At 41.1% G+C, this 19,624-nt stretch overlaps 1 protein-coding gene and 1 long non-coding RNA gene across 2 annotated transcripts in view; both read right to left on the bottom strand.

Moving 5' to 3' along the window:
- Nucleotides 1–19,624, bottom strand: part of LOC308056985 — a 153,529-nt gene that overhangs the window by 64,062 nt on the left and 69,843 nt on the right. The gene's annotated exons all lie outside the window — the stretch shown is intronic.
- ACO1 (aconitase 1) overlaps nucleotides 1–19,624 on the bottom strand; it is a 45,487-nt gene that overhangs the window by 18,876 nt on the left and 6,987 nt on the right. The window contains exons 2-10 of the mRNA XM_080372976.1: nucleotides 15,543–15,663; nucleotides 13,629–13,797; nucleotides 9,285–9,422; nucleotides 7,281–7,350; nucleotides 6,980–7,163; nucleotides 3,508–3,647; nucleotides 2,267–2,438; nucleotides 1,697–1,797; nucleotides 554–670 (exon numbers count right to left, since the gene is read on the bottom strand). Coding sequence (XP_080229102.1) covers nucleotides 554–670; nucleotides 1,697–1,797; nucleotides 2,267–2,438; nucleotides 3,508–3,647; nucleotides 6,980–7,163; nucleotides 7,281–7,350; nucleotides 9,285–9,422; nucleotides 13,629–13,797; nucleotides 15,543–15,639 — 1,188 coding nt within the window. The 5' untranslated portion in view covers nucleotides 15,640–15,663. The remainder of the gene's footprint in view (nucleotides 1–553; nucleotides 671–1,696; nucleotides 1,798–2,266; nucleotides 2,439–3,507; nucleotides 3,648–6,979; nucleotides 7,164–7,280; nucleotides 7,351–9,284; nucleotides 9,423–13,628; nucleotides 13,798–15,542; nucleotides 15,664–19,624) is intronic.

Genomic DNA, 19,624 nt, shown 5'->3' on the forward strand with positions numbered 1-19,624 from the left:
TAATTCAAATTAAAATCTTGCTCTTCTTTCAGTGACCATTTTTGACTGAGTGATGTAGAGAGAAGTCTTTTTTTTCTGTCTTTACCATGTGTCACAGAGACACATGCAGTTCTGATCTGCTGAATAGATTTAGTACTGAATGCAAAACTCCATTGCGGAGCTGAGGGCTTAACCTGCTTGGAAAGCTGAAGAGCTGGGTAGTTAGCACAGAGCTCAGCGCAGCAGCTACTTGGTCCACTCTACTAACAAAACCCTTCGTGGCCTATTCAGAAATCCCTAGTGCATGTCAAAACCATGTTAGGTCTAAGACTGATCTAAAATCAGAAAGAACTACTAATTCAATAAGACATGAACACCTTCATGTGACGGAACCATCACCCCAGTTTTAAACTACCCATTGTTGATGTCATCTTCTAAACTGCATTCAGACATCCTCATTTACTTTTCAATAACAAAACAACACACAAGTTAACCCCAAAATGTAGTTCCTGAACACCAGACAACTTTCAGAAGTGTGCATTAGTTTATATGCCCAAATGATCCCAGTCCCTACCTTGGCTCCCAGACAAGTCTCAAAGTCCTTCTTCATATCTGACACAGCAACTTTGTCCTGAGGTCTTTTTGGTCCACTGCAGCAAGGTGTAACAGTATGGAGATCCAACTCAACAACCTATTCAGGAAGAGGAAGTGAGAGCAGTTCAGCACTGCATAACAAGTTGAAGCCAGTTAAGCCACAGATATGCCACCTCTGCTGCTGAACCATGGCTAAATCCGCACACTGTGTTTGTTTGCAGAAATTATCTAAGACATATGAGAACGAAAAGATCAGAAGAAAGGAACAGTTCTACTTTTAGACTGCCAGCTCTCAAAAATACCCCAGCTATGAAAGCCCAGTGTATGACTGAAGCATCTAAACAATACAGATGATTTTGAGAATTATGTCTTTTCACATGCTAGCAGCAGGGTCCTCTTCAGAGAACAATGATGTGAAGAAATCCTGGTACTGGCATAAACCAAAGCAGACTATTCATCTTGGCCTTGGGTAAAACATTCGGTATATTATAAAACAGAGAATATCCTATTTTCCTATTCCTCAGCCATGTTTCAACTTTGTTATTATAGTATGCTGCATCTTTTCATATTTACTAAGATTTTTGAATAAACATGCAAACCTGAACATAAGTTACAAGGTAAATTCTTACTGTGGAGAGAACCAGGAATATTCTTGAGTTTCCTGGACTCAAGTAAGATCTTGGTTTTCTTGCAAAGAAAGCTGTTTGTGTGGTCTGTGGTTACCACACAGAGCTTCTAAGTGTCATGATTCACACAGTAAAATAACTCGCTGAACAGAACAAGGGTAAAACTGGGACAAGGCTTACACAGACAACATCCACACTGTCTTCATCGCTGTGTTTGAGTCTGGATTGAACTGCTCAAAACCACATGAACAAAATTGCAGAATCTGCATCAGCTAGAGCTCAGTTGAGAGCCAGTCTATACCTATGCCCAAGCTTTCACACCTGAAGAGACAGCTAACTTATGCCACTGGGCCTTAGATTAAGACAGATGTGTGAACCAAGCCAAAGGACGAGGAGTCCTTTGACTATTTCTTAGTTTCTGTGAAAAACTGACAAATGTCACATTGAAATAGGGCAGGACATAAAGCAAGGAGCCAGAGAACAGCATAGTTTCTAACCTGTGTGAAGTCCGGATCCTGAGAGGAGTTCTTGAAATCTCTTAGCATTCCCACAGCCTCAAGATACCTTTTTGTACACATAACTTTCTCTTTATCACGGCCTAAGGTGAAAGCCAGACACAGCAAAAACAAAATGCAATGAAACTGAGGAACTACTGTATGACTGAAAAACAAATCAATGCTTAACAGGCTACTTCACTGTTCGTGCTGTACACTGCACTACAAGACCCTTTCAGCACAAATACTAGAGATTCATTGGAAACAAAGCCATTGAGCAGACTTAGTGGCTTTTGCAGAACAAAAACTTAGCGCTGCCCGAACCTAGCTTATCCAGATGACAGAAGCAGGAACCTAAGCAGCAGGCAGTTAGCTGTATAAAAGTAAAACTCGGCTCTTCCTAAACATAGCCCTAAGAGCAAAAAACAGCCCGAATAACTAAGTACGGATAAAAAAATGCACTCAAGCTCAGAAGGCTCCACTTGATTCAATCCCATTGCTGACTACACCTTATAGATCTGGAGTCCCTGCTTTCAATTACATCTTTAACTTGTAGTCTCTTCTTACACTCACCAGTTTGTATCAGGTACCCAATGCTAATATCATCCACTGGGAAATAGGCAGCTGTTGCTCCATACTCTGGACACATATTGGCAATGGTGGCTCGGTCAGCAATTGACAGCTGGGCTACACCAGGACCAAAAAACTCCACGAATTTACCCACAACTCCAACTTGGCGGAGGTGCTGTTATAAAAACACAGGGCCTGTGTCACTGCTAGGTGTCAAAGACCTGATTATACACTAGGTAAAATATACAGGCTTTACTTCTTGCTCCATGTCTCTCAGAGTGAAATGCCAAATGCAGTGAACAAGAGTCATGTACATTATGAAATCCAGCTTTCAACTTTTTAGCCATTTGCAAAGCTTTGGTAAACTCAGTCACAAGGATGAGGACACAGATGTAGTTTCAATAATAAGGTACAGTAAGTACAGGGATGTACTCCTTCTAAACTTGCTCTTCAATTCATTTAAACTACAATCTATCTTATAACAATTGCATTTTTCTCAACGTGACATTCTAAGGAGAGAAGAACAGTGTGAGGTCTTTAGCCAGGAAATCCTGGAAGATGGGGAAACAGGAAGAACCAGCTACACAAGTATGTGAATCAAACTGTAAATGAACACACACATGTGGATGAACTCATAAAAAAAGCATTGGTTTTCCCCATTTGGAGGTTCTGTCTAAAGACAGCATCCCATGACCAACCTGTACCAGATTTCTGACCTCCAAAACCCTTAATAATGCTAACCAGTAATATTCTTAATTCAGTCACAATCCACAGAGTGGATAAATGTATTATAAACATACAATGTGAGCCAAACACCTGCAGGTCAAAGAAATCAGACTGCAGCACTTACTGTCTGTTTTCAGGTTTGACATTGCCTTATTCTAAGTGAGGACTTCAAGAAAGAAAAACATCATGTTTCTTTTAAGGCAGCAGGGAAACGAGACCTTTTTACAAGCACTGTTGTTCCACAACAGGTCTGCATGTGAGGATTTGAACAGGCCACACAGTATCAGTTCTCCGCTCTGTTTTGTCTGGCTTCTGAGAAAGTGATTTGCCCATCAAATTTGCAGTTGTCCTTGGGCAGCTGATTGCAACCCACACAGTATGATAAAGTGTAAAAAAAAGTCCATAATGACTACATGGAAGCACACACAGGGCTCCTAAGCATGCAGTACAGTGGCTCTGTCCTACAGATTACGCATAGCTTCCAGCCGTAATGGCAAAATGGCACACACGTTCATTACCTTGGTAATGGTGAGCACTATGTCAGTGGATGTTACCAGTGGCTGAGGGTTTCCCAGCAGCTTATAGCCAACCACCTCAGGAAGCACCATGCTGATCGGTTGGCCCAACATCACTGCTTCTGCTTCAATGCCACCAACACCTGTACACAACAGGAGTATATAATCCAACTATTCAGAAAGACAGTAAGTAACATGCCAAAGATAAACCCATGAAGTACAACTGACTGATGATTCCTCAATTTAAGGTGTGAAAGAGGAGAGCAGTCAGGCAGAGGACTTAGCTATCTGCTGAGGCACTCCTCATCTTGCTTATTTCTGCAAGGTTGGGCTTTTTTGATTTCTTTCCATTTCATACCTTCATCCTTACACCTCAGCCATTAGACAGGTTATTGTCTAAATCGAAGTAACTTACTCTGAGGACACACGGCTTTTATAGTAACAGATGTGTAAGTTTTATTTAATGACTTAAACATGCAATTCATAAACAAAGAATGACTGACACGGCATTGAACATGGCATGCTGTGAGCGAAATGTAAGCAGACCATGACTATTAGTCACCAAACAAAAACTTACAAGTTATTTTGAAGGAAAGAAAGAATATTAGAGTCAAGAGTATAGAATACTAATAGAAAAGCTACTTATTAAGACAGAACTATCTTCACTACATCTGTTAAGTTCCAACATCAACAGTTTCAACAACTAGGAACCTTTGTGTAAGCACACCTTCAGTATTAGAGTGAATGCAATTAAAGTGACTACTTCATTTTGCTAATTTAATAAGGTAAAGTATCAAGATGTCAGTCATATGCAATCTAAAAAAACCCATGTTTACTAGCAATCTGGCATTAGGCAGCAGTTTTATAACTTTTTGCCTGTAGAAACACCTTCTCATGTTTATCTTCCACTTTCAAACCTCATTCTACCTTTGCTTAGCTTAATTAATACTAAGCTAGAACAAACTGCCTGTAATAGTAGCTTATGCATGCCAAACCACTGCTCCTATCCTCTTCCCCATTTAATCTAACAATAGTTCTGAGAAATAATTTCCAATTTATTTTATGCAAAATGATGTTAATTAAAAAGATAATTCTGTTGGAAACAGTATCTGTTGGAGGGATAATGCAGTAGGGCATAGGCAATCCAGGAAATTCTTGGAATGCATTGACAGTAACATCCTTCTCCAAGTGACAGAGAAGCCAATGAGGAGAGATACTATGGTGGACCTTGTTCTCACCAACAAGGAAGAGCTGGTGGAGAATGTGAAGTGCAAGGACAGCCTTGGCTGCAGTGCCCATGAAATGGTGGAGTTCAACATCCTTAGGACAGCGAGGAGGGTACACAGCAAGAATACTACCGTGGACTCAGGACACCAGAGTCTGGCCTCCTCAGGGATCTGCTTTGTAGACTACCATAGGATAAAGCCCTGGAGGAAAGAGGGGCCCAAGAAAGCTGGTTAATATTCAAGGATCACCTCCTACAAGCTCAGGAATGCTGCACCCCAATGCAGAGGAAGTCAGGCAAAAACACTGGGAGGCCAGCATGGATGAACAAGGAGCTCCTGGACAAACTCAAACACGAAAAGGAAGCCTATAGAGGGTGGCAGCAAGGACAGGTAGCCTGGGAGGAATACAGAGAAACTGTCCGAGCAGCCACGGATCAGGTAAGGAAAGCTAAAGCCCTGATAGAATTAGATCTGGCCAGGGACATCAAGGGCAGCAAGAAAAGCTTCTACAGGTACATCAGTGATAAAAGGAGGACTAATGAAAATGCAGGCCCTCTCCAGAAGGAAACAGGAGACCTGGTTATCTGGGACATGGAGAAGCCTGAGGTACTCAGTGACCTTTTTTCCCCAGTCTTCACCAGCAACGGCTCCAGTCACACTGCCCAAGTCACAGAAGGCAAAGGCTGGGACTGAGAGAATGAAGAACTGCCACTATAGGAGAAGATCAAGGTTGAGACCATCTAAGTGACCTGATGAGATGCATCTGTGGGTCCCAAGTGAACTGGCAGATGAAGTGGCTAAGCCACTATCCATCATACTTGAGAAGTTGTGGCTGTTCAGTGAAGTTCCCACTGACTGGAAAAGGGGAAATGTAACCCCTGCTTTCAAAAAGGGGGAAAAAAGGAAGATCCAGGGAACCATGGCCCAGTCAGTCTCACCTCTGCACCCAGCAAGATCATGGAGGAGATCCTCCTGGAATCTATGCTAAGACACATGGAAAATAAGGAGATGATTGGTGACAGCCAACACGGCTTCACTAAGGGAAAATTGTGCCTGATAAATCTGGTGGCCTTCTGTGAGACGGTTACAGCATTGATGTATGAGGGAAGAGTGACACCATCTACCTGGACTTGTGCAAAGTTTCTTGACACTATCCCACATGATACCCTTGTCTCTAAACTGGAAAAACATGGATTTGACAGATAGATCACCCAGTGGATAAGGAACTGGATGGATGGTCACACTCAAAGAGTTGTGGTCAATGACTCAATGTCCAAGTGGAGCCTGGTAATGAGTGGCATTCCTCAGGGGTCCATACTGGGACCAGTGCTGTTCAACATCTTTGTTGGCAATACAGACACTGGGATTGAGTGCACCCTCAGCAAGTCTGCCCATGACATAAGCTTTGGGGACCCCAACATAAGAAGGACATGGACCTGTTGGAGCAAGTCCAGAGGGCCCTGAAGATGCTCAGAGGGCTGAAGCACCCTCTCCTATGAAGACAGGCTGAGGGAGTTCAGGTTCAACTTAGAGAAAAGAAGGGTCCAGGACAACCTTACAGCAGCCTTCCAGTACCTAAAAGGGCCTTACAGGAAAGATGGGGAGGGACTCCTATCAGGGAGTGTAGTGACAGACAACGCGTAATGGTTTTAAACTAAAAGAGGGTAGATTTACATTAGGTATTAGGAAGAAATTCTTCATTGTGAGAGTGGTGAGGCACTGGCACAGGTTGCCCAGAGAAGCTGTAGATGCCCCATCCCTGGAGGTGTTCAAGGCCAGGCTGGATGGGGCTTTGAGCAGCCTGGCCCAGTGGAGGGTGTCTGTGCCCATGGCAAAGGGGTTGGAACTAGATGATCTTCATGGTCCCTCCCAACCCAAACCATTCTATGATTCTATATTCCATGCCACATTAACATCATGCTCAGCATTAAAACTGGGAGGCAGGGGGTGGGGGAATTTTTCCAAAGTAGCTGTTGCCCAAGGACTGGCTGGGCTTTGGTGTGCTGGTGGGTGATGGTCTCTGCACCACTTGCTTATGTGTACTTCCCTCCCCCCTCCCTTCATTTATTAAACTTTGTCTCAACGCATGAGGTTTTTTCCTGCATTCGCTGTTCCAATTCTCTTCCCCTATCCTGCTGACAGGAGTGACCAACTGGCTGGAGGCTAACCTGCCAGCCAGGGTCAATTCACCAGTCTGAAACACAGCTTTGTCAGTCAACAGACTGTTCGTGACATACTACTGCACATACCCCAGCCAAGCACTCCCAAGCCGTCTATCATGGTGGTGTGCGAGTCAGTGCCCACCACACTGTCTGGATAGTAGTAGCCGTCCTGATCCATCACCACTCTTGCCAAGTACTCCAAGTTCACTTGATGGATGATCCCAGAGCCTGGCGGAATAATTCTCATGTTTTTAAAAGCCTGAGAGCCCCACTGAAACAGAAGGAATTGGAGTAAAAAATTTTCAATGCATATGAGCGCTAGAAGAACTTTTGTTCATAGCACTTTTCTCCATGCAAACAAATTCCAAAGAATTAGTTCTTTTGGTACCTTTAAGAATTCAAATCTTTCTTTGTTCCTTTCAAATTCCAGGTCCTGATTTTTTTGCAAGCTGTCTGATCTACAAGTAAAAATAATCAGCTGTCAGATCCAAAAGTATCCACACTAAATTTATGTCTAGTCAGATATACCCAAAGGTTGTAAGAAAAGAGTTATTACCTAACGTTAATGCTGATCAATCTCATTTTTTTAATCTCACTGTAGCTGTAAACTGCAGCCAACCAGTGAAAAGGATTTAAGAAATCTTAAGTAATACCTTAAGTCTGGTTCAAATGCGAGTGCTAATCTGCATATTACATATGTGAGAGGCCTAAAACTTGTAGTTTGGGAAGAGCTACACTATGTGTTAGAGCAATATGAAGTTCCCAACACCTGAATCAGAGGTTATCAGCAAAGAAGTAAAGGCTAACCGGAACAACTCCCCTGTAACTTCAGTTAAAAAGAGATTAACATTGATGAAATAGGGCTGCCTGAAGCCCCTGTGCTTCAAAGCAGACAGGGTTAACAAACTTTTTACTTGAATCAGCTGCCTAACTTAGGCCTGAAGGGAAGGGCTGGCCAATGTTCTCTCCACATACACGCAAGCCTAACAGAAATACAAAAAAAGCTGTGACAAAAAGTAATTATTAGCAAAAAAATATCTAAATGAAGTCCTAGATACTACAGATAACATAAAATATATCTCACTACTAAAATAATACAGAAAAAGAATCACAATAGTTGATTTTGTCCTATGGTAAAGAAGAAATCATATCTTGTTCACAAAGAGTCTTGTTTCCCAAAGACCTTAAAAAAATATGACACAAATTAAACAGAAAAAAGGTTAGGTTTTAGTTTAATAGAGTATGCTATAACACCCATTTCCCCAGAGATCAGTCTTTAAATGAGTCTTCCTAATTTTTGAGTCTGTTTCTAAACTGTCTAGTGTTATGTTAAGATTAAGAATAGATACAGCATCTCCAGTAAAACAGCTAAAGACAGCTGATTTTCAACAATGTTAAGTCAAAATTTTTGGCCCTTTTCTCCCCTGTCAACTATGAAACAGCATCAGTAAGAATTCATATCCTTACTAGTACACAGTTAAAAAAAAGTAGGAAAAAATTATATTTGAAAACTATCTGACAACATTCCTCTATGCAGCAAGCTTCACAATTTCTGCTCAGAAGTTCAGTACTTTTGTTCAAGAGAAACCTCTAAATACTGGCACTGAGAAATTGCTCTTTATGTTCTTTAATCTCCACCTTCCAGGAATTTTCTTCTTTGCATTGCTATAACTTATGTGGCCCACTTTGAAATCATATCCTATAGAGGACAATAAATACACAGAGTATTTTAGCAGGCAAGGTAACTGCAGATCAAAAAAAACTTCTGGAGTTTGGAAGGTGGAAGGAAACTGAGAAACATGTAATTGCAGGATCTGTTTGGAAGATTAGTTCAGTAGACCCTTGCTCTAGCGAGTACTTGTCTCTTTGTAGCATGCTGAGGATTGAACAGCATGTTTTTCCTGCGCTTATAGGGGCCATATTAATCAGTGTTTTGCTCTTCTGCCTGGAGGCACTGAACTAGCAAAGATTTCCTTAGAGCTGAGCTAGAGCAGCTTAGGTCTGTTCTTATATAAATAAGGAAGAAAGGAGACATTCTCACTTGTCCTTTCGAAAAAAGCCCTACGGGGTCAAAAAAGTGCATATGGAAAAATGCTATTTCTGAGCAACTAATAATAATGCAGTGTTATTATGGAAAATTATGATCACCACAGGTCTGAACTGAGCCTTTAACATTTAATTCAGACTTGTGCTGCTGAGAGATGCACCACAGAAAAAAATCAAAACTCCTCCACCTAATTCACTGCAACTTGATACAACAGTTTAACTTAAACACTTTGAGTCTAGGATGTTGTAGTCCAAATGCTAAGAGTATCACCAATGGAACTACCTTTATTATCAGTAACTGCATTTGGCTTGCTTATTACCATTAGGAGTTTTTTTGTATCCTTACCGTCTGTTAAAGTCAACCTGGATGGAGTGATCTATCACTAGATCAACAGGACAGATAGGATTGATTTTTTCAGGGTTCCCACCAAGTTTCTTCACAGCATCACGCATCGCAGCAAAGTCAACCACAGCAGGTACCCCACTAAAACAGAAGAGAAATGGCTAGGTGATACCATTAGGAAAAGAAAAAAGAAAAAAACAACAACAAAACAAAACCAAGCGAGATCCTGAGACACAGAAGAGACATCTACTGTCACATCATCCTGGTTCTGGCTGGGATAGAATTAATTTTCTTCTTAGGAGCTGGTGCAGTGCTTTTTGTTTTGGATTTGGTGTGAGAACAATGCTGACAGCACACTGATGGTTTCAGTTGTTGCTGGGTGATGTTTATACTAAGTCAAGGACTTTTCAGTTCCTTGGGCTCTGCCAGTGAGAGGGCTGGGGGGGCACGGGAAACTGGGGGGGCGGGACACAGCCAGGGCAGCTCTCCTGAACTAGCCAGAGAGATATTCCATACCACAGAATGTCATGTTCAGTATAGAAACTGGCAGGGGGTTTGCTAAGGCTCATCGCTCAGGGACTGGCTGGGCATCAGTCAACAAGTGGTGATCAGCTGTGCTGTGCATTACCTGTCTTCTTTTCTCCATCCACTTTGGATTTTATTCCTCTCCCTCCTTTTTCATGGTAACTGCTATTGTTATTATTATTGTTCTTTCATTTTTATTTTAGTTCAGTTATGAAATTGTTCTTGTCTCGAGTTTTACATTCCTTTCCAACTCTCCTCCCCATCATTCTGGGTGAGGGGGGGAGTGAGCAAGTGGCTGTGTGGCATTTAATTACCAGCCGGGGTTAAATCACGACACCCATGGAAAAAGAACAAGTCTCAATGGCTACAGTACAGTATCAAACATTAAGAAAACATGATATAGCCTGAAGACATTAAAGTTAAATTTTAAAATTCCACCTTAAGTCTATTTAACTTCACTACATATTTGGCAATTTGTACAGGATGCAAAATACTTGTACTGCTTACATACAGGACTATTTAATCAATGCTTCTAACCAGATGTCTTAGAAAAACTTTGCTCATACTGCTAGCTCTAACGAAGGATACTGACCACATTTCAAGAAAAGTCCTATCTAAAAGCTCCTAAACTCAGCCAACAGTAATATAACTTGTTGCCATCACCCCAAGAAAGATACTGACAGCATAACTAGTACAGCACTACTCAGACTCTTGCCCAAGTGATTTTTGGGCACAGAAAAATGCCACCTATGCTGAGTTTTTTCTTCATAATCTTTTATTATTTTTTTAAAGAACCATTTCACACTACTCTGCATATGTTCAGGAAAGAGCTGAGTCACCATCCCTGGAGGTATTTAAAAGTTATGTAGATGGGGCACTTAGGAACGTGGTTTAGTAGCCAACTTTGCACTGTTAGGTTAACTGCTGGACTCGATCTTAAAGGTCTTTTCCAACCTAAATGATTCAATAATTCTATACAAAGCAAATTGCAGCCTTACCCTGAGTCTTGGGATCATTACTCTATGGCAGAGACAGTACCCTTGGGAAAACAAAGTCAGAAGAGCAGAAGGGACAGAAATGTATCTATATCCTGAGTAAGAACGAAAAGCTAAAACCAAAATTCATCAAGGAACAGAAGCAGTTTAACAAGCTTGGCGGGGAATCTGGAAACTTAGTTCTAGTCAGCATTCCTTTGGGATCTTGAACTGGTTTATCTTCTTTTGCTCTGTTCCTCTCTCTCCTCCCCCAGTCTGTTCAAAAAAGAAGGGCAGAGGGGGGAAAAGGCAATGTTCTTTCTTTGATACTTTGTTATGTGTATTTAGCCGATTTTAAAGCAAGGATTGTCTCTTCCAAGTTTTGCAAAACACAGAAGAATCTTCTCCATACTTAGGGCTGTTTGGTACCCTCCACACTTCAAGTGAAACTGGCAGAGCAAGGCATCAGATTTCTTAAATTACAAAGGACATGACTACAAAACACCTTTGCAGCATAAATCCACTTCTGAAAATACAGTTAACTGGTCTGGCAGATCTCTGGACAAACACAAAAGGCAGAAATAAGGTGCACCATTCATCTTTACTAACAAATTATTGTACTTACCACTGACAAAAGACCTTACCACAAATGACATTCAAACAGCATGTTTTCAGGCTACAGGCCAACATTCACATTTCTGCCTTCTCATATCTTGTGACAATCCTGCAAGCCCTTGAACTTCAAGTGACTTAAAAATTAACAAACCTTTTTCTCTGTTTGTATGTCTCATTCATCCAAAATAATTTTTCAATCCCTATATTAAGACCTCTTTCCTAAGTGAAAAATGTAAACTATACAGAGGGTCAAAGTAATACACATGAGACTCTTTTGCCCATCCTTCACTTCCAATCCAAGTCTAGTCATAAGCAAATGAGGAGTAGTAATTAGAAGTTCTGGCACTTCAACACCTGCCTTACCTAATAGATCATACACATTTCTGTATTTATTTTAATAAAGCTTCTGGTGCTTCTCAGCACATGCATTCTCAGCTTCTACAGAGGTATGTACTAGATGACATTTTTCAATCACTTTGGGAAACCCTCTTGCCTACAAGCCTATCTGATTTTGCTGACTGCTGAGACAGAAAGAGCTGTCTGCAATGCGCTCATAAGAATCTGGCATTGTTCAGTAACCCACCAAAAACATTACGTTTCTGCAAGAGTAGCTCAAAGCAGCAAGAGTTTATGTTTTCAACTCTAATAAGGAAGCTATTACAATTTTTAAATACATCGGAAACAATGCAAGAAGAAGAGAAAAGGCCTTGTCATTCCCAGAGTTTTAGCTTGACCATCCTGAGTGTTTCCAAAAACAAACAGAAAAAAGGGTCCACATCATGTAACCTTGACATGATGTTGGAATTTAGAGCAGTTTATTTTCCTTGGAATATTCATATTCTGGGACAACAGCGTAACAACTGTTATGCCACCTAGGTGAACTTGGGGGAGGGCAGGTGTGGGAGGAAGGGATTAGAAGAGTTCTTTTACCAGCTTACAAACATTGAACAATTGAAAAGAAACAGACACAACATCCATCTACAGTCTTAGAAGAGCTCAGGACGATTACAGAATGATTAGATCTAGGAAATTCAATAATTCTAATGCAGAACACATGAATGTAGTTGTCATACGCTTTCTGGAAAGTTTGCAAAGCTGCCTTTTCCAAAAGATCTCTCTCAGCAGTCTGTTGAAGAGCTCGTTTTTCATGACTGCTGCTGCTCTGAAGACTTACAGGCAAATTTTTAAAACTCAGCAGGAAAGTAGGGGGCAAGAAAGTGCAGGAACAAAGAAAAAAATATTTGCTTGAAAGTTTGGCTTCCTCTTTGCTCCAGCTTTTTAAAATGTTAACAGCAGTCAGCAGGTACAATATAACTAGGAAATCAGCACTTTTTTCAATTGAGGCTTTGCCAGTTTTTCCTAATGTCTTTAAGAGTTCAGCTGTACTGGATCTCTAGCACCTGGCCAACATTTGGGAAAATGCGTAAGGTAGGATAGCTAAGGGACTTTACTGTTCTGAAAAATAAAGTCAACTGACAGCTTAGCAGCACGGGGCTTACCGTGGGTGAACTAAATTCTTACAAAGGTAGAGGACAAACGTGCAAAGGACAGTGGACTTGCAAGTCAAATGCTGTATTAAAAACAGTTAAAAGCTACTGTTCCACCTTAAAAATTACTTTCCAGATCTACCAGGGACTATTACACACTGACACATGGGGACTAACTGCATTGCAATAACAAGGCCCAGTTTTTTCAGAGTCCATTAGGTATGAACCTCAATTTGCTTTCCTGGGAAAAACTAGACACTCATTTTTTCAATAGTAGAGCAGTCTTTAAAAATATGTATTTGGAATAACACTGACTTGGAAGAGAAAATATGATATGGGTTATAAATGAGACTTGAAAAGGGTAGGGAACTGAAAGCAAGAGCCCCTGGGTGGGGGGTGAGGCGCGGGAAAGATACACTACCACACTATTCCCAAGCAACAACAAAACCTCTAAACTCTGAATTGCCTCATTTGGATGCAATTTAGCCATCCCATTTTCTTCCCCTCTATATTGAAGAGTTTCATAAAGATATTTCTCCACCCAAGAAAAGCTTCATTTAACGCTCTTATCATGAGTGTTTGCCTCTCCAAGTGCTGTCTGCAGCATGACATCCAGGAAAGGTGAAAGCGGTCTTTCCAAACATTTCACTGCCATTCTTTCCCTCACCTCATCACTCCACCCCCAGCCCAGCATTTCTGCCCTTTCAAGAGCCCCTCTTCCTAGCTTTGGAGAGCATCACACTCACGTGAAGTCTTGCAGAATAACTCTTGCAGGCTTGAACGGCACTTCAACATTCTTGTGTTGCACCACTTTCCAATTGAGAATATTCTCAACATCTCCCTTCTTTACTAGGAACTCATCACAGTTACGGATCGCTGCTTCCAAGAGGACTCGAATAGAAAATGGCAGGCGTGCTGCATGGGTAAGAGGCAAGAAACAAATTCAGTTTTTACCTTAGGGTACATGTCAGCAAGTGCAGAGTTCCACGCCTGGGGCAGACAGGTCCTCACATGCTGTCCCCATATTCTCACAAGACTTTATCCCAAATTATCACATACCCTTTTCTAGCCTCCAGCTTTGTCAGGAGGTTGCTGCTAACTGACCTGTTCCACTCATTCTTTGAGCAGATTTATTACCTCAGTCCCTGTAAGACAGCAGACGTCCTTCCTGAAAGGACTCTTCCACAGCTCTTCCACCCTCCACAGCAATGCCACTCTGAAAACATACTGTGTTCACCTTGTTTCTCTGCAGTTTCCTCTCACTCTTGCCACTGAACATAGTCATATAAATGCACTAGAAAAACATAATTTTCTGCCTGACATGTTGGAACGCATAGTGGTAGTGGTCTAGGCAGTCTCTTCTTCTCAATAGAGGGAGAATGAAACTGAATGGCAGGAAGAATGTGCATCTGCTAATCTTCTTTTATTTCAAGATAGAAATGCTTACAGAAGACGACATGAAATATTATTAGAGCAGTCCTAACAGCTTTACTACAAGCAATGGGTTTAAAGGAAGAAGTTTCTCTGTCCTTCCTCACCTGGTCCACTGTAATAATAGCTGTTTGATTTAGTCTCAGAATATTTACATTTGAAAGTCTCTTGAGAAGCTTGTCCAAACTTTCTACACAGGGCCCCCAAGACACAAAAGTAATTTAATCACAGTGAGACCTCATTACTGCTATCATAAAAAAACCCAACCAACTATTATTCAGGACACAGTCATTCAGAATCATTTGGGGCGGGCTTTGGTTGTTTTTTGATGGGTTTTCTTGGTTGTTGTTGGTTTGGGTTTTTTAAATTTTCTTTCTCACCCACCCCATTCTTCTGTTGTTAAGTTATTCCATCTTTCTGCTGGACAGTGAGAATTACATCCCATTTTCTTTAAAGTATCTGGAGTTTTTACTTCTGGAATGGATCAACTGGTAATACCACACATATATTTGTCTATTTCTTAAGACTCATCTCTGCTTCTCACACACTAGGTCCAACATTAATTGATTTCTTATTTAAACACTGCAATGGATATGCGTTGCTGACATTCAGAGAAAATGTTCCTCCTCTTGCTTCCTGACTTCTCCTTAATCACCTGTTCCTTTCTTGAAAGAGGAAAAATACCCAACATCAAGACCTCTAAGCTGAAGATACTTGCTCTCTAAGTCAGTGGCAGAGATGGTAAGATTTTTACCAGTGCCACATGGAAGATGACCAAGTATATTCTGGAAGCATCAGAGGAAATAAGGAAAAAAACCTCCTCAGAAAGGACTTCCTAGCCACTACTTTTTAAAGCTGAACAATCTTTCTGGATGATTCCATCATATCAGTGTTCAGTCCTTTCTAGCCTTTCACAGTAGCATAACAGCATATGAGAAAACTTGTGCTCATATATTTGTGCTCATACTAGTCTGGCCTAGTACTCCTCATGCACTCAAGGAAAACAAGACTACAGTGTGCATACTATATTGAGAGAATACTGTGACCTGTGCCAGTATTTCTGTAGTTCTAAACTCCCAGAACAAATTTTTGGTAATACTTTGTTTCCAAGAACCATCTTCCAAATTCACAGTTCTCTCCAGAGACCAAATATCATCCAGTGTTGCAAAATCTCTTCAAGTTCTGTTCATCAATATTAATGTAATGCTTTCTTTGTGTTGTGAACGTACCGTATCTCACATCTTCCAATTTGCTCAGATTAAAGAACTTCTTCAGAGGCTGTTTAGGGTCCAGCGGCTCCATGATACGTACAAAAGGGTTGCTCATGGTTATTCAAGACCCTTGGTGTCCCTAAAACACAGAAGAAAAATCAGAGCCATTTTCACAACATCTGCACTGCGTACAAAGTACATGGCCCACAGTACCACAATGTGTATATCCCACATACAAGGTCTGTACCAGACAAAAAGGTACTGCACAGTCTGTGCTGGTCATGCCCTTACCCCTACAAAGCTACTTGTAACACATCCTCAGAGATAAAACGGTCTGCAGGAAGATAACAGCATTGTGAAAAATATTTATACACCACACAGTTTACAAAGGAAATTCAATGGCTGCAGTGTTCTTTATGCTGCTTCTAGGCAGCCCTTTGTGTCTCTATGTCCATGAACCACCACCACAATGTGGTCCCATTTCTTAAGTGGCCTTGGTCTAAAGTGGAACAGACAGGCACTTGCATTCAAAACTAAAAACAATTCAACCAAAACAGAAAACACAATAATTTTACTTGAGCCAGAAAGTGTTACAGACTAAGATTACAAATCCTGACTATCAGAGACACAAGGAACACTCCCAATTTCTGAAAGATTCATCAGGGTTGCCACAAAAATAAAAGCAGACTATTGTAAACATAGTTCTAGTTTGAGACCTTTTCTTCTTTGTGGATACCCTAATGGTTTACTGGATAGAACATTCCACTGGGTCCTAGGACTTTTAGGGTTCACTTATACAAGCTAAAGTACCCTGACATATTCCCAATATCAAGGCCAACTAGCACAGACAGGCCCAAATTCACTCTGGAAATATCTCTCAGTCTCCAGAATAGGTTAACTGCATGCAAACTGCCTAATGGAACAGTTTGTAGGACACTTCTTAAGACCTGAACTCTGCCAGGGCTCCTTTGGGAGCACCAGCTTAGGCCAACACATGCCAAGGAGCGAGTTAACTATTTAACAGTAAGGACAATCCTCTTCCAGTGCCTGGAAACATTCCCAGTCATGATTAAAACTTTTTTAGGAGAGAGAAAAACATAGGCCTGATTTCCAGATCTATTGCTGTTCACCCGTGGCACCGTTCTTATCTTCAAGTAACATTATCTTCCCTTGTCCCAGTTTTTCACAGAACAACAAAAAAACCAAGGTATAAGATGCACATCCTTTGACAGGCCTTGGAGACTGGTGCAAAGGGACACACAAAGTCCCATCTGTCTTAAAAACAAATTAATTCACTCTTTGGCCTTGCATTAGCTGTTTCATCTGTCAGTCCCATTGACTGTTCAGGGAATATGTGGATTATATTTATGGGGGATTTGTAAAGTATTCCAGCACAAACCATGTTTCACATATTTTGAAGACAACAACCAAGTTAGAGGTTAGACTGAGATGGACAGATAGCAGAAATGGTAACAAAGGGAGGTTCAGTGTGTAAAGCAGCAAGACACTGCAAAAGAAAGAAAAAATTTCAAAATTCTGTCAAACAAAACAATGGAAGTTTCTAGATAAAAAGTTGAATGCCAAGGGAAGGCAGAAAGGTAAGCTAATGAACAGACTGCAAACACCACACTCCAAACCTATCACCTCTTATGTCCTCGCCTAGAAGTTATTTTCTGAAATTCCTCTTCCCAGCTCTGCAGATACCCAATCCCACACAAAGCCCACCAAGTTTTAAGTGTCATCTTCTTTAAACAGCATAAACTACTCAGCTGTTTCTCTTCTAAACAAGCTGTGCTTCCACAATTGAGCATGATCAAAATAAACTGCTTCCTTCGTCTCCTTGCCATCTATGCTCCTGATGAGCTTGATTTTCTGCCTTCCAAGCCGAGAACTTTATATTATGCATACCCACTTCTCATGGGAAAGTCTAAGGGTAGCTGAAGATAGAAAATGCTGAGATAACCCAACAGCTAAAGTAGAAGATCATTATTTTGATATGACCATTAATGAGCCTACTGTACTCAATTCACATACTCTTATTTAAGTATAAATTGCAGCCATAACATTTCCTACCCAAGCCAGTGTCCTGGCAAACCACTTTAGCAATTCAAGATGCTATGACAGTAACTACTTGTTAGCATTTCTTTGCCCAACATCACCCTCTTCCCTGAACACAACTTTTTTAGTTCACAGTATGAGACACTTCAGTACAAACCTGCTTTCATCAGCAAGTTACACAAGTATGCCAAATTGTGGGACGACCAAGGCCTAAATACATGTTCTTTTCACCTGCCTGATCACTGATATGAACAACTCTTTCAACCTGGTAAGCCATTTAGAAATCCCTGCAAAGAGGCAAAGGATCTAGAAAAAGAAAACTATTTGCAGCATTGCTGTAGCAAATTTCATAGAGCCCAAGAAGCCTCAGTCATACTGACTGCTGTTTCTAGACAGCAAATTATAAACCAAGTGGCCACAGCACAGAACTCAAGCTAGTGATCTGCCAAAAAGATGTGAGCGCACAATACTCTACAGATTGAGTACACCAAAATTTTTAAGTAGTCACTGAGATAGATACAGATTAACTTGTGATTGCAGCACAGAATATTTACTCATGTTTTGCAGGCACTGAAATGTAAATATGCCAACAGGCTAGCACACAGGGGAGCTGACATCTGTGTCTGGGACTGGTGCAGTGCACAGGGTCACATGCATTGACCGCGGCCAGTGCCACATGACCACAGTAATAGCTGATCACACATAAAGCAAGCACTCCATCTTCTGCCCAACAACCTCAAAACTGTTTGTGTGGAGGTCACATCTGAAATAGGATTCCACACAGTGACCCTCAGGAAGACAGAAGTACAGAATATGAGGCTTCTAATGTTAACAGTCATCAGCCACCCACACAAACAGAGCTCATCCTGGCCTTGGAAAAGAGCTGCAACTCCAGCCCAAGGCATTCCCCCCTCTCCAGTTATCCAGACACACATTCTTTAGCGTTTGTGCAACTCTGGATACAGCCCTAGGACTCTAGGGGTTTCAGCTGACTGAAATAGATGAAAATGATTCAACTGGGGAGGGCTGTTTTTTTTTTTTTTAAAAAAAAGAAAAAAAAAAGGCACAGTCTCATTAGTGGAACCTTCTCAAAGGGTTGCATGACTTATATAAGGTGTACCAGACAAACAATAGCTTTATTTTAGCCCTTCCTGTGCCTACTAATACAATTCTGAACACTGACATTTGGGCTGGTACTAATACTGATCATCTTTAAATCTACACTCCCTATTTATCAACATAGTTTTCCATTCACCTTGTTACATCAATGCAGTTGCTTAGCCCTGTGGCACCTAGCTCCATCTCTCACCACGGTACGTCTCCAATTCACCTACAGACTGCACATCAGTTCACCACAGAAAGTCTGACTTCTGGCTTTTCTCTCCCCAAGCTCCACTTCTCCCTCTTCCCCTGAGAAGCAAGTGCAGAAAGATTCCAACTGTGAATACCAAGAGGGGCAAATTTATTTGGCCAAGGTCCTAACTTTCCAAATAGAAAAAAAGGAAGCTAGTTTTCATTCATGCAACATTTGTGCTTCAGAGTAAATAATGAGCCCCTGGCTGTAACAGCTGTTCCATACTGGCTGTATCCCTAGATATGACACAGGAGAGTTCATGTTTCTCTGGCAACGCAAGTTTTACTTTGTGATATTTTAACAAAGCATTTGTACTAGCAAAATCAGAGTACAACGTTCCTCATTTCATCTGTATTGAGTGGGTCAACGAATTTCGCTTTTACCATGAGAGCTCAAATGCTTACTAGCACCAAAAGATCAGTGCAAAAACACCTGCCAGCTGTACTACATACGGAGATGTCTACAGCAGCCTGAAGACCACATCATCTGATGATCAGTGCCTAGGAAGTATGCACAAGCCCAAGGGGACAGAAGGAAAAAGGTGTCTGTACCCTCCATGTTCCTTCTTCCCTTAAAAGTTAATCAACTAAATCAAATATACTTAAAGCACATTGAAGTCTCATGCAGATCTCCACAAAAAAAGGATTAAAGTATGTAACTTAAACCCACCTTTTTTTTTTAAAAAAAG

Source organism: Falco punctatus (genome assembly GCF_963210335.1).
Source record: "Falco punctatus genome assembly, chromosome: Z".
NCBI lineage: Eukaryota > Metazoa > Chordata > Aves > Falconiformes > Falconidae > Falco > Falco punctatus.